The sequence below is a fragment of the Protopterus annectens genome, chromosome 6.part0, assembly GCF_019279795.1.
Source record: "Protopterus annectens isolate FY-2018-M chromosome 6.part0, PAN1.0, whole genome shotgun sequence".
Lineage (NCBI taxonomy): Eukaryota > Metazoa > Chordata > Ceratodontiformes > Protopteridae > Protopterus > Protopterus annectens.
In genome coordinates, this window is record NC_056737.1 from 1449929057 (window position 1) to 1449953633 (window position 24577).

General features: G+C 39.6%; 1 protein-coding gene across 1 annotated transcript in view; it reads left to right on the plus strand.

Annotated features, from left to right (window-relative positions):
• SPOPL (speckle type BTB/POZ protein like) overlaps window positions 1-24099 on the plus strand; it is a 771896-nt gene extending 747797 nt beyond the window's left edge. Inside the window, exon 10 of the mRNA XM_044073670.1 lies at window positions 22826-24099. Coding sequence (XP_043929605.1) covers window positions 22826-22970 — 145 coding nt within the window. The 3' untranslated portion in view covers window positions 22971-24099. The remainder of the gene's footprint in view (window positions 1-22825) is intronic.
• Window positions 24100-24577: the final 478 nt, after the last annotated feature.

Below are 24577 nucleotides of genomic sequence, written 5' to 3' on the forward strand. Positions count from 1 at the left end.
AGATCACCATCCAAAGACATCTCATTTGGTCCTCCAACAATCCTTCTCTGAAGAATCTGTATTCCTGGAGGCATTTGGATCTGGCACGTCTACCTCCTGGGTAGCTCCATCAGTTGATGACCTCATTGATTTGATCTCTAAGAGGGCGTGGAATGATCTTGACTTGCTTGAGCCTATCCCCAAGAGCCCAGATTGGATTCTGGCACCACCTGCAGGAAGGGAGTTTTGGTATAAGGGAGTACATGTGGATGCTGTGTTCATGGAGGTGGCCACTAAGAAGGAACTTGTGGAACAAAGTTTCACTGTCCATCCCCCTAACAGGGTGTCCAGGACTTTGGACAGATTTGGGAAGCATGTGTATGCTTGCCTTTAGTTTACTGAACTTCTTGGCACACTTTAGGGACCTTTCTGGAAACACTATTGCTAAGACTCGGGCTTCTGTGGCCTTACAATTAGCAAACCTTCAGTCCATCTCAAATTAGTTTATGAGGCTTATCTGTCATTCAGCTGAGGGTACCTCAAGGGCAGCAGGTTCGAGCATTTCAATTAGGAGATGTGCCTGGATGCACTTGTTTGACTTTGCAGAGCCCTTCACGTTCTCTTGTCAGTGCTCCTTATGACAGAACCTCCTTATCTGGCTTAAAGTGAAGGACACACACTCCAGGTATGAACAGGATGGAAGGAACCTCTCTGCGGTGGTATGTTTTTCAACCCCTCAAAGGACCTTCTCTAGGAACCAATGAGCAGAACAAAAAATGTTCAAAAAATCCTAGGGTCCTTTCCAAGATCCACATTGAGATAATTCTCCTAGAGATAGAGGGGGAAGCTCAAAGAGAAGATGTTACCCATGCCAAATGGAAGATGTTGCCCATGCGGCAGAGGCTGCCCGCATAACCAAGAGTCCAGAGATTCTTTCTCTTGACAGACCAGACTAGCCCTCCTGAAAGGAGGTCTGATTGTCCCCCTCTTGAGGCAATTGGGGTTCATTTATCTCTGCACCAAAGAGCCTGGCTAGACATCACAAAAGATTTGTGGGTTCAGAAGATTATTTCCAGAGCTTTTATAGTTCCCTTTTCCCTTCCATCTTCATCCTAATGCAAGTTTCTTGATGTTCCACCAAATAAGAGGAAAACAGCAGCACTAGAAATATAAAAGCTGCTAGGAAATAAGTGTCATCCAAGAGGTCCCACCATACCAGATAGAATCCGGAAATTACTCAAGATTCTTTTTAGTGCCAAAGAAAATGGGGCACTGGAGACCAGTTTTGGATATCAGCAACTTGAACAAATCAGTTTGACACACAAAGTTTCAGATGGTCACAGTTCAGTCCATTTTGCCCTTTTTGGACAAGGATGATTGGATGTGCTTGATAGACCTTCAGGAAGCATACTGCCACATAAAAATGAACAGATAATCCAGAAGGTACTCAGACTTCTGGCTGGGAGCCAGTCATTACTCGTTAAGAGCCCTGCCATTTAGTCTCAAAACAGCCTCCAGGATGTTCACCAAAAGCATTGCAGTGCGAGTAGCTCACTTGACACTGCAGGGATTCTGGGTGTTTCCGTATCTAGATGAGTGACTCATTATACCCCAACCAGGCATCTACTCAGAGGAGTAAGAGATCAGTGCTCTTAGCATTGCAAGCATTCCAAGACTCTCTCCCTTCAGGGATATTTGCAATTCAGATGGACAGTATGTTGGTAGTCTGAAACATAAACAAACAAGGAGGAACCAGGTCTTACCCCTGGTACTGAGAACCCCTCAGTGTGTGGCAATGGGCAATCTCTTCTAACCACTTTCTGATAGCAACACATATCCCAGGGAATTCCACCGTGATAGCAGCCAAGTTAAGCGAGTCCATTCTACTACCTCAACAATGATTCCTCAACAAGAAAGTGGTAGAAATGATTTTCCATCAGTGGGGCTAGCCGTGCTGTGATCTTTCTACTTCTCCTCTAATCAACAAGTGCAGAAGCTTTTTTGTCCTGATTCCCCACAGAGGGAATCACTGTGGGATGCTGTGCTCCACAGTTGACCCCCTGGTGTCCTCTGTGCTTATCCCCCGACTTCTTTGATCCCCAAATTTCTGCAGAAAGCTGCCAGGTTGAAGAGCATAGTCATACTTATTACATCTTGGCCTTGACAAATTTGGTCCCCCTTTCTTTGGCCTCATCTTCTTTACCCACCTTGGATTCTGAATCTGATTCCAGTCCTGTTGTCTCACCGACAGACATGATTCATCTGGATATCTCAAACTTAAAGCTTGGTTTCTCTGTTTCCTTTAATAGCCAGACAACCTATGCTCTCTTCCCCTGTCCATCACATACTTTTATCTACCCATAAAGCTTCTATGAGGAAACTTTGGGAGAAGTAAATGGAAGAGGTTTGTTTTTTGGGTGCATCAGAAACATATTGACCCCCCTTTCAGCCCCTGTACAAAGGGTCCTTGAATTTTTGGCTGCAATTTTCAACAAAGGAGATAGCTCCTCAACCATTAAAGTTCAGCAGAAATATCCAACTTCCATATTGCATTAGATAATTCTTCCCTGGCTTCATCTAAGCTTTGTAAGGCCTTTTTGAGAGGCACCCTTCTGTTAAGACCACCTTATAAAGACCCTACTCCACCATGGGACATGAATTTAATACTGCAGGCTTTATTCATTCTCCCTTTGAACCAGCAGCAAAACATGATCTTAAATTTATGACCTGAAAAACTATCTTTCCTAGTGGCCATTACCTCTAATAGAAGAATGTCATTGTCCTTGAAACCTCCCTACTTAATTTTTCATAGGGATAGAGTAACATTACGAACCAGCCCTTCTTTCCTTCCGAAGGTGGTGTCAGAATCCAACATCAACCAGTCCATTAATCTGCCTGTCTTCTTTCCAAAATTTGAAAACGAAGGAGAATACAAGTTGCACTTGTTAGATGTTCATAGACGGTTACATTTCTACTTACATAGGGCAAAAGAGGTTAGAAAATCTGATCAACTATTGGTTTCCTTTGCGGATTCCAAATTAGGTAAAGCATTTATTAAAGTAACTTTGGCAAGGTGGCTTACAACTGTATATCTTTTGTCTACAATAAATTAGGTATCTCATTACCAAAATGGTTATAGAGTGGTTACACTCTATAACCACTATATTCCTACCTATAAACCTCTATATAAGCTGATACTTAAACAGTGATAACTTTTATTTACAAGTCTAACTCATTAAACTGAGCTGATGCTAGATGTAATTTCAACATTACTGTAACCTAATAGAATGCATTGATTACTGCTCAGCTACCTAGGGTTTGCTCGCTGTCCCTGTAAATTGCTCTGTGGGGCGTTTTATTTTTCCCAACTCCTGTTTTATATCTTGATAGACTCCTAACCTAAGTCCTCTTTGCTGCTTTATCTAAATTCATTATTTAGTAGACCTGTGCAACCTTTTAAAGTGACATTTGGATGTTAACTGTGTGAAAACCTGTGTTTGAGATGCATTTGAACTTGGTAGAGTTTTTTTTTGCATTCTGCTCACTATTGCTACATTATCCTACTCATTAATTGCTAACCTATGTTATAACTAGTTACATTCTATGTAGTTATACCTGGAATATTATAGAGTTTATCATATTTGATACAATCTAACATTCTTTCATCTCTGCTTTCTACTTAGTAAATATCTAGTACTGTTATTACTGTATGCTTGTGCACACTTGACTGTTGTCTGCCTGCTACATAACATTTCACTCAATCACATAATTTGTTTTTATCTCTCTCTCCTGTGCATTTTCCAGCTTGTGATCCAGCCCATGCTGCTTTACCCTACTGAATTGCTCCCTACTGGAAGGCCACACTAAAGAAACCTCAACCAAGGACATTCTTAAAACAATTTTGACTCCCTTCTTCTCCCAGCAAGGAACTTGTCTTGGAAGTATGTGTTATTCCCAACCTTGTAAAACTTTCAAGTAGTAGATACCTACTAGTAGGTCACAGTGTGCCTCCCTGCCAGGTTAGCCTGCAGCCAAACCTCCCCTTATCCACCCCTTTTGGTGTCTTTTGACCAACCCTCCCTATCTATTTCTACACTTTTACTGTCTCACAATAAGCTGCCTCCCCCTTACTGAATATTAAGAGTGTGTTGCTTCTAACTAACTGCCCACTAGGTGGTGCTCCTCTACCTCCCTACTGTCCCTGCTTCTCCGGCCACTCTCCTCCTCATCTCACCTACCTAGTTCCACTGCTCCCCTCTCCCCTACTATCTCTCACTGGACTACCTTTCCACAGTTTGTCTTCCTCTCAGCAAACACCCATCTCAATCCCTTCTCACAACCTACTATCTTCTCCTACTGTCATTCTTCCATCTCCATACCCACAACTCTACTTCTCTGACACTCTCTTAACCTACCACACATCTCAGCAAACTTACCTTCTGCTCTTTCTCTCTCTCTACTGATTGACTTCCACCACTTCTTCTCCTTCTCTGGGCTCTTCGCTGTTAAGCCACGGGCTCACTCCGCTCCCCTACCCTACCCCCAATTCCCACCCACCCCCAGTGACCCTAGACTTATACCCGCCTAGCCACTCCCCCAATATTCTCACCTCCAATCACATTTCCGGCTTCATTCCTACCTACTAACTCTCTATTACTTATTACAGCCACACCCATCCCCTACCATCCCACTTTCAACTAAGTTCCAACCCAGTTAGGCACAACAAACTTAATATGCCTTTCACTCTTAAACTACCTTTCTCACTGCTACTACTTAACATCCTTCTTTTCTACTACACCCTCACTTCCTACAGTATCTCACACTCAACAAATCTCCTAAGCTATCTAAACACACTACCACTGTCCTACCTAAATCTGAACAAACCTTTACTAACCTCCTGTCTACCTGTCCTTTCCTTACCCCTCACTATCACAGAATACTTCATAACAGATATCTCACAACAAAAAAGTACTACCTAATTATACCCCTTAAAACTCTAAAGCATGTCCACTCCCACTAACACTCCTACTGTTACAGGGACATTCATCCCAACCCTGGGCCTGATAATCCCATCAACCACTCCCTCACTAACCAAACTACCAACCACTTTAGTACTCCTTTCTCTCCTAACTCACTTACAATAGCACACCTAAACATTCGAAGCATTAACAACAAAATCACACAACTGCATGCTTTAATTGACCTCTACGCATTTGATATCCTCTGTCTTACTGAAACCTGGCTTAAACCAGGGACCAAAGACAATGAAATTACCCCACCTGGATATAACATTTTAAGGCAGGATCGCCTAAACAAAAAGGGTGGAGGAGTTGCCTTACTCTATAAATCTGAACTACAGGTGTCCTCAATCGACTCCCTGCCTCCCTTACCTGCAAATGCTGAAATACTTCTCAGCAAATTCCAAATAAATAAAAGCAAAGCCATCTATATAATATGTTCCTATATCCCCCCTGGCAACAACTTAAATACACTTGAAAACATTCTTAGCTGGCTCTCCAGAAACTTTCCTCAGGAAACCATAATACTAGGAGACTTTAATATTGATTGGAACTCCTGCATAACACCAAAACCCATCTCTCACCTTAACCTCTTCAATTTTCAACAAACCATAAACTCCCCAACTAGAATTAACAAAGCGACCAATAAACAAGCCATCCTGGACTGGATATTAGTCAACAATAATCACCTCTTATATAAAACAGGAACACTCCCAGACAAAATCAGCGACCATCTCCTCACCTACATCACTAAACAAAAAAATAACAATTTCAAACAGGCTAGCTATCGTACTATACGTAGCAAAAAAAACTTTAACCTTCCTTCTTTCCAAAATGAACTCAAAGAATACAACTGGTCAGCTCTAAAATACCTCCCCCTAGATGAAGCTGTTACCCTATTCAACAACACATTTCTCATTATCCTTGACCATTACGCCCCCTCTCGCTTAATCAGAATAGGATCCAAAGCAGCCCCTTGGCTTTCTAAAGAAACCAAGCAAACCATGCTATTAAGGAACAAACTATGGTCAAAATGGAGAACAACAAAAAACCAAACTGACCATCAAAACTTCAAACAACTTAGAAACAGCACAAAAAAACTCACCTATCTTGATAAAAAAAAATATTACCTTCAATATCAGCAAAACCAAAATCTTAGTCCTAAGAAATTCTGGTCAGGAATCAACAAATTGCTCCATCCAGGGAATACCAAAACACCTACACCAACTAACCTAGCTCAAACCCCTCCCAACATAATTGCCAATACATTCAACAACTTTTTCTCTGAAACAGTCACCTCACTAGCAAACACAATGGCTCCCCCCACTTCTCCTCAAAAGACTTCTCCTCAAATAGATACCCCCACACTAAAATTTAAGACAGTCTCCACTACCTACATATGTAAATTACTCTCAAAGCTGAAACCATGCACTCCTTCAGCTGACCAACTACCAGCCGAATATCTACAACTAGCAGCAACAGAACTAGCATACCCAGTCTCCATCTTAATTAATAGAACAATAACCGAATCAACTATTCCTTCCCTCTGGAAGGTCTCCCACATCATTCCTCTGCATAAAGGAGGAAACACTAATGAGCTTACGGATTTCCGTCCCATAGCCCTTCTATCACCTCTATCTAAAATTATGGAACGTTGTATACACCAACAACTTTTAAATCATCTCTTACATAATAGCCTACTAGCAGACTCCCAACACGGCTTTAGACCTTTCCATAGCACTTCTACTGCTCTTCTCTCCTTCACAGACAATATCAACAAAAATCGCAATAACAACCTTTTCTCCTCTGCTTTATTTCTCGACCTGTCTAAAGCCTTTGATATGGTGAATCATCAACTTCTGCTACACACTTTGAAATCTCTCTCACTTGACTCTATGGCATTGCACTGGTTTGACTCTTACTTGAAGGATAGAAAACAAGCTGTGCTTTGGGCCAGCCATCTATCTTCTCAGCTCCCAGTCACTATCGGTGTCCCTCAAGGATCCATCCTAGGTCCCCTTCTTTTCTCCATATTTATCAATAACCTATCTATTTCACTCCCAACATCCACATGTATTCAGTATGCAGACGATTCAACTCTCATCTGCTCTGCTGGATCTCCATCTGAACTCCATTCTTCTTCCCAAAAAGTCTTTACAGCAGCAGAAAATGGTTCCAACATATCTGTCTCCTCCTCAATCCCAAAAAAACCAAATTATTACTTTTCTCACCTACCCCTAAGTCTACACCCTTCTCCTTCTCTATTGTTTCTGATAATGGCACTATCATCACACCTGACCTTTCAACTAAACTGCTAGGTTTTACAATAGATAATCAACTGAACTTTGATTCCCACATTAACCTAACCATCAAAGCTGTAAATAAAAAGATAGGTGCCCTCTATAGACTTAAGCCCTTTCTTACACCGACTAGCAGGGTGTCTCTAGCCCAAACACATCTCATCTCTACATTACTGTATGCCTCCCCATCCTTTATCAACCTTTCAAAATCAAACCTTCAGAAACTTGCCACAACCTACCATAACATTGCCAGATTTGCCACAGGTTCCCCATTTCGTACCCATCATTGTGATAATCTCAAAAAACTCAGCTGGCTTGAACTTCAAAATCTAATTCTCCTCCACCAGTTAGTTATCACCTATAAAATTCTCCATTACCCTAATAATACACCAATACTTAATAACCTTGTCACCCCTACAAGAATCTTACTTCCTCCGCTCAGCAAACAAACTGCTAGTCACTACTCTCAAATCACACAATAAAGCTGGCGACTCCTTGTTTACAAATGTTGTTGGCTCTTACTGGAATAAACTTCCCATACAACTGACCTCCCTAGGCTCATCAAAACTTTTCAAGAAACAACTAAGGCACCATTTCAAATCCAACTGGCTATGCCCTTGTTCTAATCCTGACTGACTTTACTGCCCAACTCTCTTTACAACTCCCTCCTCTACTTTCTCTGCTTGTCTCTACTACTTGTATCACTCCTCCTCTATAGCTCACCTTACATCCACTTAGATATTACTTTTCCTATAACATCTTTTCTCTTTACTCAATACACCTCTGGATCCTGTCATCTACCCTCTCACTTACACTCACACTTTGCTCCCTGCCATGAATTTCTATTTCCTAGAACTGGTGCCCTGGCACAAATGTATTATCTTAGCTGTCAATACTATATAGTATAGACCTTTGTATGTGCTACCTCTTTCTTCCTTTCTTTTCAAAACTTACTACTCCTGCTTCTCCTAATAACATGTGATTAGGAATTTCTACTCAGTATTTAGTATTTTAAGTATTATACATATTCTGTAAAAAATGATGTAATTTAAGAACTGTACAATTCTGTAAATATGTTTCTGAATTTTTAATATCCTACATTCAATTAGTTCATCAATCCTTATAAGTTGTATTGTACAGTAATGTTTTTTATGTAATGTACCAGTTATAGTGGAGCTTTTCTCCTCGGGCCTCTGCTGAAAATGGACATGTATCCAGCCAGACTAGCCCGGTCAACAAATGTAAAATAAATAAAAATAAATAAAATATTCTACACTCTATAAACTAACCTTTTTTTTATTTAAATACTAATGCTTATGAGTCTTGAGTACTATTTTCCATATTTGACTATTTAATTCAATTTTACAATTTTTTTTATGTAAACTTTAACTGAATGTTGTAATATTGTATGTTGATGCCTTTTGTAGACTTATATCTCTTTTAATTTTGTGTATGTTTTTTTCTGGAGCTTTTCTCCCCGGCCCTCTACTGAAAATGGGCATGTATCCAGTTGGAATAGCCCGGTCAACAAATGTAAAATCAATAAATAAATAAAAATCTTTGAGCCCACTCAACTAGATCCATTGCAACTTCATCAATATTTTTATGTAGGCATTCCATGGCTGACATATGTGCAGCTGCAACTTGGGCTAATCCTCATATCTTTACTACTCATTAAAAACTAGATCTGGTCTCGAGGGGAAGAGCAGCCTTTGTCTCAACCGTGCTCAGCAATATCCTTCCTTAGAGTCCACCCAAGATTTCAGGTAGCTGGGGAATCTGTCCCAGCTGTTGAGGAATGAATGAAAATTGATATCAGATAAAGAAGTTGTGTACTCACCATAACGTTCCAAGTCTGTGTTGTCCATTTTTATTCTTCCTCAACTCCCCTCCCACCAATCCCCAACCATTTAACAAATGATTTCTGGAAGAATGAGAGTTTATTTTATTTCTTTATTTATATGCCGTTTGTTAACTGGGCCAAAAAAGAGCCCCTTTTCAGCAGAGGCCCGGGGAGAAATGCTGCACATTACAGTACTTTTCTTGTCAAAGAACAATTTAAAAACAAATTCAAAAGGTAGGTTTGCAAAAAGGAAAATAAAAACATTACAAGAAAAGGCAATAGAGTACATTTTTAAGGTTGAGTTACAAATATGGAAATGTGAAGTGGATAAGAGGAGCACTTGACTGAATACAAGATTTTAAATTATTAATTAGTTATGATATGTTATAGGTATGTTAGATACCCAAAAGATTTTACAGTAAATATCAGACAGAAAAAACTTAGTGAACTGATAGGGAGAGATGATTTAGAGGTAAGAGATGAGAGAGAATATATAGGTAAGGTCGGTGGGTAGCTGCAGTTCAGTAAAGGATGAAGAGACAAAATGTATATGAGGCAAAAGATGCACAGAGGAGGTAAGGAGCTAGGCTGGTAAGAAAGTTGCAGGAAGTTGAGGAGCAAATGGAGAAAGAGAGGGGGAGTGGGAAGTGCAAGTGAAGAAGGTGGAGAGAAGTGCAGTAGAAAGAACTAGAATGCATACATATCTGGTTAGAGAGTTTATAAGGACACCTCTGGTCCTTCCATTGAGCTCCAGATAATGTCTTTCTGTAACCAGAAATTTATAGTAATTTTTCTTACTTATTTTAATCTACCAAACAAGACCTGAGGTATGTTAGGGGTTGGTGCATTATGGGAAAGGGAAAAGCACAAGAGCTTTATAGTTATCACAAGTTATAGTAATGGCTGAGTCGGATCCAAAAGTCTGACCCCAAACCCGACTGTTAAGGAAGAATGAAAATGGACAACACAGACTTCCTCAGTACCTTTGTATCTGATGGAGAACATATTGGTTATGGAAGCTTGTCTCGCCAAGTGAAACTCCCCACACCCGTTTAATAAAGTTTTTCATGTCCTGAACCCCATATCTCCAGTGTCCTGGTCAAGCCTTTATTGTTCAGGAAGATCCTGGACCAGTCATTTTTTTCAGTGTTGGTTAAACCCAGTATATTGACTAATATAAAATATATAATGATGTAATATAATATAATTATAATACAATATAGTATAATATATTATACAGTGATTGTCCATTAATATTCAGAAATGAGCACACTGATTAGCCAGCCCAACCAGTGTGCCTTTTGTAAATCCAAGAATTTACCAATGGGAAAAGGTCCGGTCGCCTGGATTTATTCTCACTAGTATTTTTTTTTTTTTTTAAACCAAAAAAGAAAATGGAAGACCTGAAACGAGCAAGGGAGATGGCTCAGACAAAAATAAGAGGATAACTTACCTGATTATCCTTTTTTATTTTTGATTGTTCCAGCTCTCCCGAATGTAAAAAGTCTCCCAGTTTCTTTCTTTTCTTCTCAATAAATTAAAAAAAAAAAAAGTAACGGAGATCTTCCTTTCTCTGTTGCTGCCTTTGCACAGCACAGATGTACTGCATAAGCTTGTGAACATAAGTCCCATACGCTTGTGCAGTACATCAAAAAAAGCCCCTGGATACTGGAAAAACGCAGAAGGGCAGTATGGAGGCATTATACAAAGACATTATTTAAGAAAAGTAAGCATTTTTTTCTTAAATAATGTCATTGTATAATAGCAGTAATCCACAGCTGGGTGCGGGCAATGCTTGATTTACCCACGGTTGGCTTTGTTTGGTCACTCAGGCAGCATTACCCATACCCAGCCTTGGGTTATTGCTTAAATATATAATAGCCACATAACACAAGCACTCAGGTCACTCCACGGCAAGTACAAATATGACACAGTCATTGTCCATGCTGGTGTGAACGACCTGAGACGTACCTCCCTGGACTACATGAAAAGAGACATAGAGGAGCTCTCTGATTATGTAGCCCAGGCAGGTATGACCCTAACCCTGAGCAGTATCCTTCCTTCACCAAGAATGATGCCACAATATAGAGACAAGATGATCAGCTTTAACAATTGGCTTAATGTCTGGTGTCATTCAAAGGGGATCCAGTGTCTGTCTGCCTGGGATGACATGCTTGACAAGCCACGCTGCTTCGCAAGGGACGGCTTGCACCTGTCACCCCTGGGATTCCGGATATTGGCTAAGGCTCTTGCCACCCCATAGTGCCTTTTTTAGGCAAGGCTCAAATTCTAAACCTACCACCCTAGAAAAAAAAAAATGGGAAGAAACTGAGGGTAATGCTGCTCAATGCCAGAAGTCTAAATCTCAAAATGCACGCACTCGAGGCCCTTCTCAGTATGGAGAACATCGATGTCTGTGCTGTAACTGAAACCTGGTTCAAGGCTCCTGAGAGCACCCCGGCACTATTAGGTTTTACCTCATATCATGCGTTCCAGCCCCAAAACCCGGACCACACCACAAAAGGAGGGGGTGTATCCATATTCATAAAGGATACCCACACCTCCAGGTTGGTGGCAACGCACGAAGCTTCGGAAACCATCCAGGTGCAACTAATCATAGGCAAAACTGCTCTACAAATTGTAGCATGCTACAGGCCACCCTCTCAAACTCAGGAACCCCACACAGCCTTCCTGAAGACACTGGAGGGTATAAATGTATCTCCAAACACCATCATATTGGGTGACTTCAACTACCCGAATATAGACTGGGAACATTACTCAAGCCCTAACTTTCTAGCGCAACAGTTCCTGGAGTTCATAAATTCAAATGCCATGGAACAGCTAGTCACTGTTCCCACGAGAGGAGAAAATATACTAGATCTCATTGTCACAAACATGGGGACAAAATGCTCCACACTGGAAGTATATCCCTCATTGGTGAGATCTGATCATAAACTAATCTCACTGGAAATCCACATCCCGCCCCCACCCCAAACAAAAAAGACCATAGTGAAGAACTTCTCTAAAGCAAACTTCACACTACTCAAGACTGGTGTGGTATCCTTCAAGGCCCCTGAGCCAGAGGAAACCACAACCCAAGCTGTGGAAGCCCTTACAAATGCCTTCTATGAACACCTCTAGGACTGCATGGATCAGGCAATCCCAAATAAAACCAAGACTCTTTCCACAAAGGGCAAACGTCCAGTCTGGTGGACCCCAGCCATTAACAAACTTTACAATAAGAGGAGAAAGCTATTACATGATAGAACAAAATCCATAAAAGGAAGTCACCCCTGATCATTATTAGTAAAAAATACGAGCACTCATAAAATCAACTAAGGCCAATTTTGGGAGAAAAATTGCCATGGATTCAAAGGACAATCATAAGGCCTTTTTCAGCTATGTTAGGAACCTGGGTGGAAACTCCCAGATATGCTCAGAATTAGTCCAAAATGATACAAAAATCACTGAACCCACAGACATTGCCAACATACTGGCAGACAGGTTCAGTGCAAACTTCACCCCGCTTTCGCCCCCTAAAGGAGAGATGACTATCCCAGCCGAGTGTAGCCTCCTGGACATGTCAAATGCGCAGGTGAAAGGTGCGCGCTCTAAAGCTAAAACACAGCATCAATGGGACCGGATGGTGTCCCCGGCTGTGTGCTACACGAGCTAAATGAGGAATTAAACCCGCACATAAGGCAGCTGTTTAATCTCAGCCTTACCACAGGATACGTGCTCAAGGAGTGGCGTACGGCAACTGTGGTCCCACTCCACAAAGGCGGCGCCTCACGGACCCTGGTAATTACCGCCCCATAAGCTTAACAAGTCTAGTCTGCAAAGCTATGGAGAGGATCATAATAGAGCTCATAAACAAAGATATAGGGGACTTGCAGACATTGGACCCGACCCAGTTTGGCTTTGTCAAGGGAAGATCATGCCTTTTGAACTTGGTCGACTTCTTGAAACAGTCACCAAGGCCATTGATGAGGGAAAGGCAGTCCATACAGCCTACCTTGACCTTGCAAAGGCTTCGACACAATACCCCACTCGGGTATTGTAGAAAAACTTACCAGCTTAAATGTAAACCCATATGTCACAAGATGGGTTGCAAACTGGCTTAAGGACAGAACCCACAGGGTTAGAGTTGCTGGCGCTGTGTCAGACTCCAAGCCGGTCACAAGTGGTGTCCCACAGGGCTCGGTCCTTGGCCCCTATTGTTTGGCATCTACTTCTCAGAAGTACAGGCCAACATGGGAGGACTTTGGCTGACAAAGTTTGCAGGCGACTGCAAACTGGGCGCCATAGTGGAAAGTGCATCGGACACGGATATCCTTCAGAAGGGACTCACGGAAACAGATAGCTGGTGCCAGAGCCATGGCCTGAAGTTAAACGCCAAAAATGTATAGTCATACCCTTCGGGAAAAACAAGGTAACCCCAAGCTACCATATAGGTGGCAATCCACTAAGCACAGAAGAGGTTATCAGGGACCTGGGGACCCAGGTTGACAGTGGCCTTTCTTTTGACACTCACGTTGCTAAAGTGGTTAGAAAGACCTTCTACATTGCCCACCTGATCATGAAGGGATTCACATCCAGATCTAGTGAGGTCATTGTTCCCCTGTACTCTTCACTTATCAGACCAATGATCGAGTACAATGCCCCATTCGGGATGTATCTCACCCGCATCTGCAGCAATTGGAGAGACCCCAAAAGTTCCTCACCAAAAGGATAAAGGGACTCCAAAATCTGTCATATGCTGCCAGATTGAAGAAACTCCAGCTCTATTCAGTCGCATACCGTCTGCTCAGAGGTGACATGTGCCTGACATACAAGGCCATGTCCAACCCGAATTAATGGACATGCTCCACCTCAAAAATCCAAATCCACCAAAACCACTAGAGCAAGTGACTTAAACCTTAGCACAGATATAAATAGGACGTGCTGGAGGGATAGATTTATCACTCAGAGACTCCCTATGCTGTGGAATAAAATCCCGGTCCATGTGAGGCAGAGCACCTCGCTGACTCTGTTCAAGAGAAATCTAGACCTGTGGATGGGAGATCGTAGGTTTACCCCGGGAATCATCTCTGTCTCACTGCTGGACAGAGGCACAACAAACTAATGGGCACAGTATTTTTTCATATAAGGGGTGGCGTAAGCCACAAATATTTGGGCTAGGCTTATAAATGCCTTAGGGCAGATAGCCTAGTATAAACCTATGAACCTATGAACCTATAATAGTTTAGCATAGTTCATAATGCCAAGTCATATTTCATAAATGTGATAATCCCCAACCCCCATACACAGTCAGCATCTAAGCAATTTACCTCAGCAGTACATCTTCCTTTTTCACCCAGAGTTATATTCTTAATTATGTGCTGAATGTCTTGCAGTTTTATTTGTTCATATGGGATTTGTGGATTGCTGTAGCCATAGAATGGTAATGGAAGGATCACATTTTTAACTGCATTGATTTTACCAGTTAAAGATGTCATTTCGGGTATAGATTACAACTAGTATTGTATCTTTTAATATTTTGGGATTTTATTCTGCCTTTGCGAGTATAGTTTGCTTGACATCTAAGCCTAGAAAGGTAAGACCAATTTCTTCTGTGTCCACAGAATTCTTGCCCTTAAACTATCCCAGTCTCTCCATTCCAGTTTTGTTTTCAGTGAACTGTAATCGTGCATATTTAATAAAATGTCTAAATATCTCTATTACTGGATTAATAACCATCTGCCAATATTAAAACACCATTTTCCACAAAAATTTTGTCTGTAGTATCTTTCTGTAGGTGCCTGATTATTTTAGGTAATGCCTGCAATGCATAAAGGAAAACTCCTGAAAACAAAGGGCAGCCATGTCTGTTATCTTTATGTATGTCACCTTTTTCAGCACCCTTTCATTTACCAAGGCATCAAATTCAGAAGAATTATATAATGTTTTAACTCATGCCATAAATTCTTGTCCCTATTTTATTTTTCTGTTTCTCAAAGTATTCACTCCCATTTAAGTGAATAAAATGCTTTCCTTATATCAAACAGTAACACACTTACTTCTTTATTATTCCCTTGATTCTTGGCCATAAAACTTGCTACTGCCTACCAGTTGTGTGTTATCTGTCTTGCACAAAGCCCTCTTGTTCTACATTATTTGTGGCAGTACTTTGGAATCAGTGCAGTTCTCACTTAATATTTTGCAGGAACCGCTCGTTGTGTTATACAGTAAACTTAATACTTTAATTACTGTTTCTCCTCCCTGTTCATATTACTCTACATGCATCTTTGTTAACTTTTATTATGTCCTTTATTTATCTTTCTTTTATGCCTCTTTTTAGTAGAAATTTGGAGTAATTATCCAGTTGAGATCCTGGAACTATTTCACATTGTCCTGCTTATGTGTGCATGCTCATATTTGCAGAATACTGCCTGATACTGCCCCTTTTACTTTTATTGAGAATGCGGTTTCTCCTTTTGTACTCTTGATTGCTGGAATTACATTTCTCTGCCTTATTTCCTTAAATTTATATGCCAGATTTTCAGATTACTGTTCCCATTAAACTACACCACATGTTCCCTGTTTTGATAGGGTAAAAAAAGAGTGAAATCTGTAAAGCACTAATCTGATGTCCTGTGTTGCAGCCTTATTTGTCTGTAGTTCAAAGTAAAAGGTTAGGAATAAGGATAACTGTTCAGAATGTTGAATTCTTGATGCAGCTAACTGAGAAAAACTTAGCAAAAATAAAGTGATCTTTCCAGAGTATAAAAAGATCTGGTTATGGGTTTAAGCAGACCTTCACTCAACGATAGACGAGCTTTCATGTCTTATTCCAAACTGAAGTTGAGCAGCTTAAATGGTATCTTTCCATGAGGAGGTATCTAGTCGACCTAGGTAGAGATGGGTTGATTGGTGATAAAATTAAGCCACCATTTGTAAACCCAATTGAAATGGACTATAATTGGTGTCTCTGTGTAAGCCTGTAAGTTACAAAGTCTCATGTCATTTTACATTTTACTAGTGTTAGGTGTCTCTCATAAACAGTACATGACAGAAGTGAGAAGTGATAAACCACCACCATAACACAACTTAAAGAAACAAAAGCTTTTTAAATAAAACCAGGACGAATAAGAGCAGAATCAGTCAGAAAGTAAACATTCAGAAATGCTTTCCCGCAAAGGCTTCCTCAGGTCCATCTCAGAGGTACATGCCTATATAACTGTCTGTTCATGGACTTTATATGCACAATTTCCATTACCATTTGTACATTATTTCTATGATTATTGTATTCCTTATTTAGCTCATGTGTTCCAGCATAAAACTGAGTCATATGGTTCTTGTTTTCAAAGCTTTTTAAAAGTTGTTTAAGCTGTGGCATACATCTGGATACTCTGTAATAGTGTTTCAGAATGTAATATAAATACCTCCCCATACTCATTGTAAAAGCTGCTCTTTTCAAATGTAAGGAAGGTCGGAATAGGCCTTTCTCACCTCAGCAAAAAGATCTGAAGTTGATAATTATTTCACCCAACTCCAACTCTATGGGAAGAGCCAACAAGTTCTGTTTGCATTTGTTTTACTTACATTTCAGTGTTTCAAAATGCTATACAATTTTTTTCTTGTACTCCCTGTAAGACCTACTTATTTCAGAATAAAGGAAGTGTGCAAAAGGTCTCAAGTGTGCTTAGTGGCCATTTCCACCTCTTGCAAAAAGATCTGAATGGAGATAATAATTTCACCCCACTCTCTGGAAAAGAGCCACCAGCATCTATTTGCAATTGTGTGTCTTGCCTGCAGCATTTAGTTTTTTTCTTGGCTGATATTCTCTGCATCACTACATACTTTTTGTTCCTTTAAGTTATGTTAAGGTGGTAGTTTATCATTTCTGTCATGTACTGTTTATGAGAGATACTAATGTTATTAATGATACCAGACTTTTTGTGTCTTCAGAGTGTCATGGAAACATCAGTTACAGCCAGTTTCCATTAGCTATACAAATGGTAGCTTAAGTTTTCCACCAATCAAAGCATGTCTGCCTGGAATGATATTCTTTAAATTGCACTATTCTCAATTTGGAATTGGGAGTTCTGGGCAAGAACGCTCATCCATCATTGAATAAAGATCTACTTAAACCCTTAACTGCACTGCTTTTTCCTTTGGAAAGAGGACTTTGTTTTTGCTAAGTTGTGCTAAGATAGCTGCAACCAAAATCTAACATTCTGAACAGTTTTCCTTATTCCTAATCTGTTCTTGGGAAGTAGTGAGGAATTCAAGGTCTGTTTGTAAGGCATAGTTTTCATTATTAACTGAATGCCTTTGACCATTAAATCTTTCTGAAGCTTCAAAAGCTGTTCCTCTTTTCAGTGATAATATTTTAGTCTTTATTTTTTTTCAGTTTCTCCATTCCACTGCCATATTATGAAGTGTTATTGCCACTTTAATTTCATTCCACTATTCCAGTACTTCCTGTACTGCACTTGGGCAAATATTTTAATCACTTCCTTTGCTGTATGTTGTAAGTTTGCCTTTTTTTTTCTTCTTCCATTTGTTATATGCCAGTTTCATTTTTTTAACTGCATCACATTTTCCACTTTATATGGATATTAAAGGGTAATGGGATTGCACTCAGATATATATCTCTGTTTTTTTCTAGTTATCTCTCTGATTATTTTATTGTCACAGTATTATTCCTGCTTGTTTGTGTTGTACGGTTTTTAGAAGAAGTAATCAACTGTTCTTCTGAAAAGTCATCCTTGCATCCCTCAGTTTCTCTTCTTCCATGACTTTTTTTAATGAAGTCTGTCTTCATTGAGGTCACAGATTAGATTTGAAACCAAGTCCCATGTTATGACAGTTTTGCTTTCATTCTCTTTTTTCCCAAATGCTAAAAAAAAGTGAAACAACGACATTATGGTAATCTTCATTTGGGCCTTAAGTATTTACTACCCGTCCTGTCATAAACATAATTGTACTTTTCCAGCCTCTTGATCCACATGTCATACTTGTTCAGTGTTTGTTAGTAAATCGATTACAAAATGTAATGCCACTTCCCTCTTTCCATATGATCAGCACAGATTTTCTGATTTTTTTTTAAATTGATCTAACTCAGTCCTTTACTTATAGTTTTGTTCCTTGTAAAAGACCAGCTGTTTTCCCTAGCTACTGTTTGAAAAATATTTCTTTCTAATTGGATATAAATATTCACTTATGTTCCACATAAGATATTGTAAAATTCCATTCTTGTGTTCCACCCTGAGCAAAACTTCCCACCCTTTATGACTGGATCTGAGATAAGCACCAGGCTAGATCCTCCACTGAGGTCTTTGAGCAAAGGTAATGACAAGGCCTAGATAAAGCTTTCACTAAACGTCATTACTTGCAGCACTGCCCTCCCCAGTGAATAATAAATCCTTTATATTGATAGTCTTCAAATTAAGCCACGGTGGTGCAGCGGTAGCATTGTCGCCTCACAGCAAGAGGTTCTCCCGTCCGATTCTCGGCTGGAGCGCCTTCTGTGTGGAGTTTGCATGTCCACTCCGCAGTCAAGTGGTGTCCGAAAGACATGCGTGAAGGGGCGTGCCTTCGTTGAAGGTTGGGTGGCGGGCTGGCACCTCGGCACCGTAAAAATCTACTGCCAATCATTAGTGGACTGGAGTTCCGCTGTGGGGACCCCTAACCAGGGAAAGCCGAACGAAGAAGAAGATTGATAGTCTTCAAATTCTAGGCTATTTCAGCAAAATAGAAATAACAGTTGTTGTACAAGTCGTAACTGAATATCCGTATGTTAGCTTTTGAAAAAAAGTAAAACTCCTTTAAACTTGTTAAGAAAGAACACTAGAATATCTAATTACTAATACTTTTTCTGTGCACTTTAAATCCACATGTTAGGGAGCACTAAATGTCATGTATTTGTCCCCCACACCTGTTGGGTAATGATTATGCTAATACATAAGGTAACTGACTCAAATTATGTTTGATAGCTCTGCCATCAGTGCAGTGGAAAAATTTGTATGTTGCTGACACGTAGTGTTTTGCTTTATAACATTGGTATAAACTTCATATAAAATCTTCTCAAGTCCATGTGTCAAAAAGCATTACGTTATAAACACTGGCACTTCATATTGTATTTGTCAGCTTAGTCATCATGCAATGAGAAATATTGTAACCTGTTTTCATTTATGCCATTGCAGCAGCAAATTAGTAAAAACTTTCAGTATCTTTTAAATTCTTTTGTGTTGAATGAAGGCTACAGATGTAGTTGCAGTTTTAATCTTCTAATATTTGAATAAACAGGACAAAAACAGCTCATAAAATACTGCTTGGCTCTTCAGCTCTGAGATGAGGAGTTTTCTGTATAATACTCTGTGTATGTTCAACTGTGCTTTTTCCATCTTGCTGTTACGCTGTCCTGAATGCAGTTTGTAGATCAGTTCATTACACTGTTATTAGTCTGGTTCTAGCTTTTGTCCATGTATGTAGTACTTATTATGGGTATATGTTAAAAACTTTGTGTTGCATTGAGATTATCTTTCCATAAGGAAGATGTGTTTGCTGTTCAAGAAGTTATTGCACATCTCTTTTTGCATTTCTTAGATGTATTCTACATCTCTCCTTGCTTCACTGTATGTTCATTCTTTCATTTTTCATCTTGCAGCCCATTAATGCACTATAGGAACATAGCAGTCTGTTGCATATTTAAGACCAACACTGCATACATTTTGTGCAGTTTATTTTACCTTTATTTGATGTCTCTGTTTTTATTTTCTGTGCTTATTTATTGTCCTTTTGTTTGTTGCAGCATTGATTGTTGTGCTTTGCCATTCTTGATTTATGCCACTCGTTAAATAGAAGAGAGTGCAATAACTTGCAAATCTGACATCTTCAGCTCAAGTTCCAGACATGCTCAGTTGATTAAAAAGCATTATTATTCACTGATTACGTGTAGAAGTTTTGTCCAAAAAAAATCTTAAAGTTGCCAAATGGTCAAGGAATTTGATTTAACTTGTCTTATGCATTGTTTTGTTTCCATGACAACTCCTTACTCAAAAGTGAAAGCCAAGACTTCTGTTATAAGATGTAAAGAGAAATTGTAAACCTATAATCAAACATATTTACTTTCCTGTAATATTTAATTGCTACTCATCGTATTTGTAAGTATTATAATAACATGCCCTTCTAGGAACAAACTGCAGTCTGCTTCTCCTTGTGTTTGAATTGTTGCTTTTTGACTGAGGTACAAGCAGTCAATCTCATGATACCTTTTGCAAGACTATGCATGAGAAATATACAGCAGTATCAGAAATCTCTTTGGTCCCATCATCAACACCCACTGTTGTGTCAAATTTCATTTCTGGGATTTGTGGAAAGGGAAATCGGTTGGTGTTGAATCCAGTTCTCCCATTCTCCCACCCCACTCCAAAGCAGTCAGTCACTGCAGAAACCTCACACATTGCTCGGGGAGCAGTGTGAATGGGTATAAAAGTGCAGCATCTTTAGGACAAGAAAGATGGACCAAAACACATAAATATAAAGGAGGGAAGGCTAACTCTTATAAATGCTGTCAACTCTCTGAACCATCTGTGGTTCGTAGGACCTCTTTAAGTGCTTACAGGCAATACCACAGTTATGTGTTACATAAACAAGCGAGGGGAGCCGGATCTTACTCCTTATGTAGTCTAGCCATGTTAGCATGAGTTATAGCTTTATACAAGCTGAGTTGGACAAAGGCAGATAGAAACTGAATCAGGGTGGTCTTCCAAGATTAGTTCCATCTTTGGGGAATTCTTCAGTCTGACCTTTTTGCATCCCCTATAAACAATTAATTGGCAAAGTTCTGTTCCAGGACTCTTTGCAAAGAAGCCTGGAGAACAGGTGCCTTTTTTTCCTTGTATAGTAGTGTTCCTTGTGGTGACTGCCTTCTGTTCCAGGCAACAGTGGTTCTCTCTTCTTTTGGAATTGGCCAGGAGCAATTACCACAAGCTTCTTCACAGACTGGGTTTGCTCACAGAAGATTAGTGGTGTTTGATACATCCTGACCACAAATAAGTACAACTGACTGTCTGGATAATATGGTGTATTAACCTTTTAGGCCCTTTTTTTTCTGAGGACTTGCAATAGGTCTTAATGGAGGCAAGAAATCCTGCTCCTGGAAAATCATATATTAGCAAGTGGAAAAGGTTTTCTAGTTCATACCAAGAAAAGAACCATTGCCCATTCACGACCTGTGTTTCTCTGATTTTTATTATTTGTGAGTGTTATCTTGTGGTCAGTCTTACTCCTGTGTCTGGGTTCGTTTGTTGCTGTTCAGCATGTTTCCCATGGATCTCCCTTTTTCAATGCAGCCTCATGTAAAAATGTTTCGGAACTGTTTTTTTATAAGAGGCCTCCCAGAAAACTGGTGCTTCTCCTTGGGATCTTAATTTTTTTATTAGAAAAGCCAATACTTGCTCCATTTGTACCAGCTCCTATAGCTGACTTGAGGTCTTTAACCTGGAAAACCATTTTGCTGATTGCTCTGACCGCTGCAAGAAGTGTGTCTGAGTTGGTGGGTCAGTCTTGTCTCCTCTTCCACAGAATGTTTTTTTGAGAACTAATTCTCCTTTTACGCCTAAAGAAGAATCCACGTTTAACTTAAGTCAATGTATCCATCTCCCTGTTTTCTTTACAGAACCCAAAAATTAAGGTGAAAGGATACGTTATACCTTAGAAGTCCACAGATAGCTCTGTGACACAAGAAAACCTTTCAGAGCTTCTGATCAGTTCATTTTTTGTGACGGTTAAGAAGGGACAGGTCGTCAAAACAGATCTCTAAATGGCTGTCTCAGGCTATTACCTTTTATTCCTACCACAGCAAATCCATTCCAGGCTGAGTCGAGGCTTACTCTGCCAGGGCCTTGGCTTCATGTATGGCTTTTTGGAAATGGGTTGGACTTTAGAATTATTCTAGAAGCAGCAACTTTTTCCTTGGTGTGTACTTTTACAAAGCATTATAATGTAGATCTCCTTCAACAGGTCTGGGAAGGGCTTTGCCAAGACCATTCTGTAGGGGCTTCTGGACCTTTCATCTCCCACCTCCCAAGTTATTTTAAGCTGTGGTAGTCTACCTGTATAGCTAAGGCTACTACAATGATCAATATGAAGAACATAGTGTAGTTGTATAAGTAACTTAAATAAAAGTAGACGTTTGAATGATCGGTCCACCTTTTTTTATGCCAGGTGTGGACATGTATTTTTATTTTCCTAGCAATATCTTCTCAGGACTTAGCCTCCCTCCTTCTGTCAGTTGGCATGAAATCTCTGAAGAGCTTGGCACCCAAACCTGACTTTTTAGTCAGCTCATTTTGAGCTAACAGTTTGCGCACATGTAATGTGGCCCGAAACTTTGGAATGTGGCCGGCTGTTACAGCCTATACAGGACATAACCCATATAGCTAAGGCTACTGTAGCAGTGATCCATTTGAACATCTGCTGTTTTGGTAAGTTACTTACACAACTGTATTTTCAGAAGTCTTAGGAAAGCTCACTAAGATTATGCAAATTCAGTAAGAGATTCAAATGTAAGTTTAATAATGAAATGTAGTCATGTAATGAAAAAATACTTTTAGTACTATACATCTGTGATTATAATTTATTTTTTTAAGTTTGTCATATGCAGATATTTAAATAGTTTGGTCATTGTTTTGTAGCCAAGCAGCTGACATAATGGAAACAGCCGGGTGGAAGTCCATGATTCAGTCTCATCCGCATTTAGTGGCTGAAGCTTTCCGAGCACTAGCATCTGCGCAGTGTCTTCCGTTTGGAGTTCCTCGCAAAAGGCTAAAACAGTCCTAACCTGCAACAAAAACTCAGAAAATCAATTGAAGTTGACTGCTTGTCTTTCACCTGAAATGTTCTTGCCATACAAAAACTGAAAAAGGATTAACATTTCATATTGGTGTATTCTTTGCACAGTCTGAACAAAGATTTTGTTTGAATGAGTTTTGGTGGCTTTCAATTTTTTACTCCTGATATTCCACCACTGTATGGCCTTAACAGATCTGCCTTGACCTCTCCGGACATGTTCAGACTTTTTTATATATGCATGCCTTGTCATTGAGACTGGGCAATGCAGAATTGCACTAGCTCATTGATGCTGTGAAATGCATCGTAAGTATATTTTTTCTTTAAAAAAATCCGATTTTTCTTGCATTTGACTAGACTTCATTTACATTTTGTAAGTGCTGAAGCAGAAAAAGTGAACTTACTTGTGTGCTTTTCAGACAGTTCAGTCTGCATTTACCTTGAATTGCTGCCTCGATAGCCAGAGCCACAAATGAAACTTGGCAGAAAACGAGATTAAATATGTATATATTGCAATATTTAGAAGACAGACATAGAAGAGTGCATTTGAGGCAGAGTTTAAAAGAATACATGCAGCTTGGTAGACAACTACTGTTTTATTTATTTCCTTTTGTTACAGTTTTTAAAGGAAATTTCATAGCCCCTTTTTCGGTAATTTTTGTTTGTTTTTTAAGGAGTACATCAGTTGTTTTGTATTGCAACTAATTTGAGTTTTCACAATGCATACACATGCTGAATGGGTAATTCATTTTTAATTAGTGTTTTTAAAATTTGCTGGATCAACAATGTCTGGCCTTACCGAAATAAAACCTAGTCCATTGCAGATATTAGGCACATAAGGGTAAAACTGCATGCTTTAGACTTCACTTGTAAGGACTGAAAGAATCTTAAGTTACAGACCTATATTTTAGCCCAAATAATACAAAGGTAATACCCAAGCTAAGTCTTACAGTAACATGTATTTTATGACCACAGTAATCTTTTTGAGAATCATCTTAATGACAGAGGCCAAATAATGCTGCTCCTGCTTTGTTTATGTATGTATAGTCAGCCAAATTGCACTTTTTGTTACAGTCTTGGTGTAATACATAATTCTTAGTAAACATTTGGACTGAACTCATTAAGGGCAGTTGCATTTGTTTGTTAAATGTTATGGCATGCTGAAGGAGTTCTTTCTTTTTGTCCATTTTGGAATTGAAACACAATGGGTTTGTGTTAGCTAAGTCTGCTTAAAACATAGAGCTGAACATGCTACATTTATGTGCAGCATAAAACACTTTATGAACTTTGTAATTTATCTGCATATGGAGCCGTTCAGCTGTGGCAGTTTTAAGGAGTAGACATGACATCCTTAGGGAACAGGGTATCCAGTTGCACACCTGTTAAATGAGTAATAATTCATTGGATCTAACCTGTCAGTTGAGTGGTACTGGAGATCTCAACTTCCAGTCACCAAGCAGTACTGTTTCACTGTTGGCTTACTGACTTGGCAATAATGCAAGCATGAAAAATGAGAAACAATTGCTGTACATATTAACAAATGTTTCCCTTTGTTCATGTCTGTGCAGTCTCAGAGTTAGTACATATACAGTGGATAT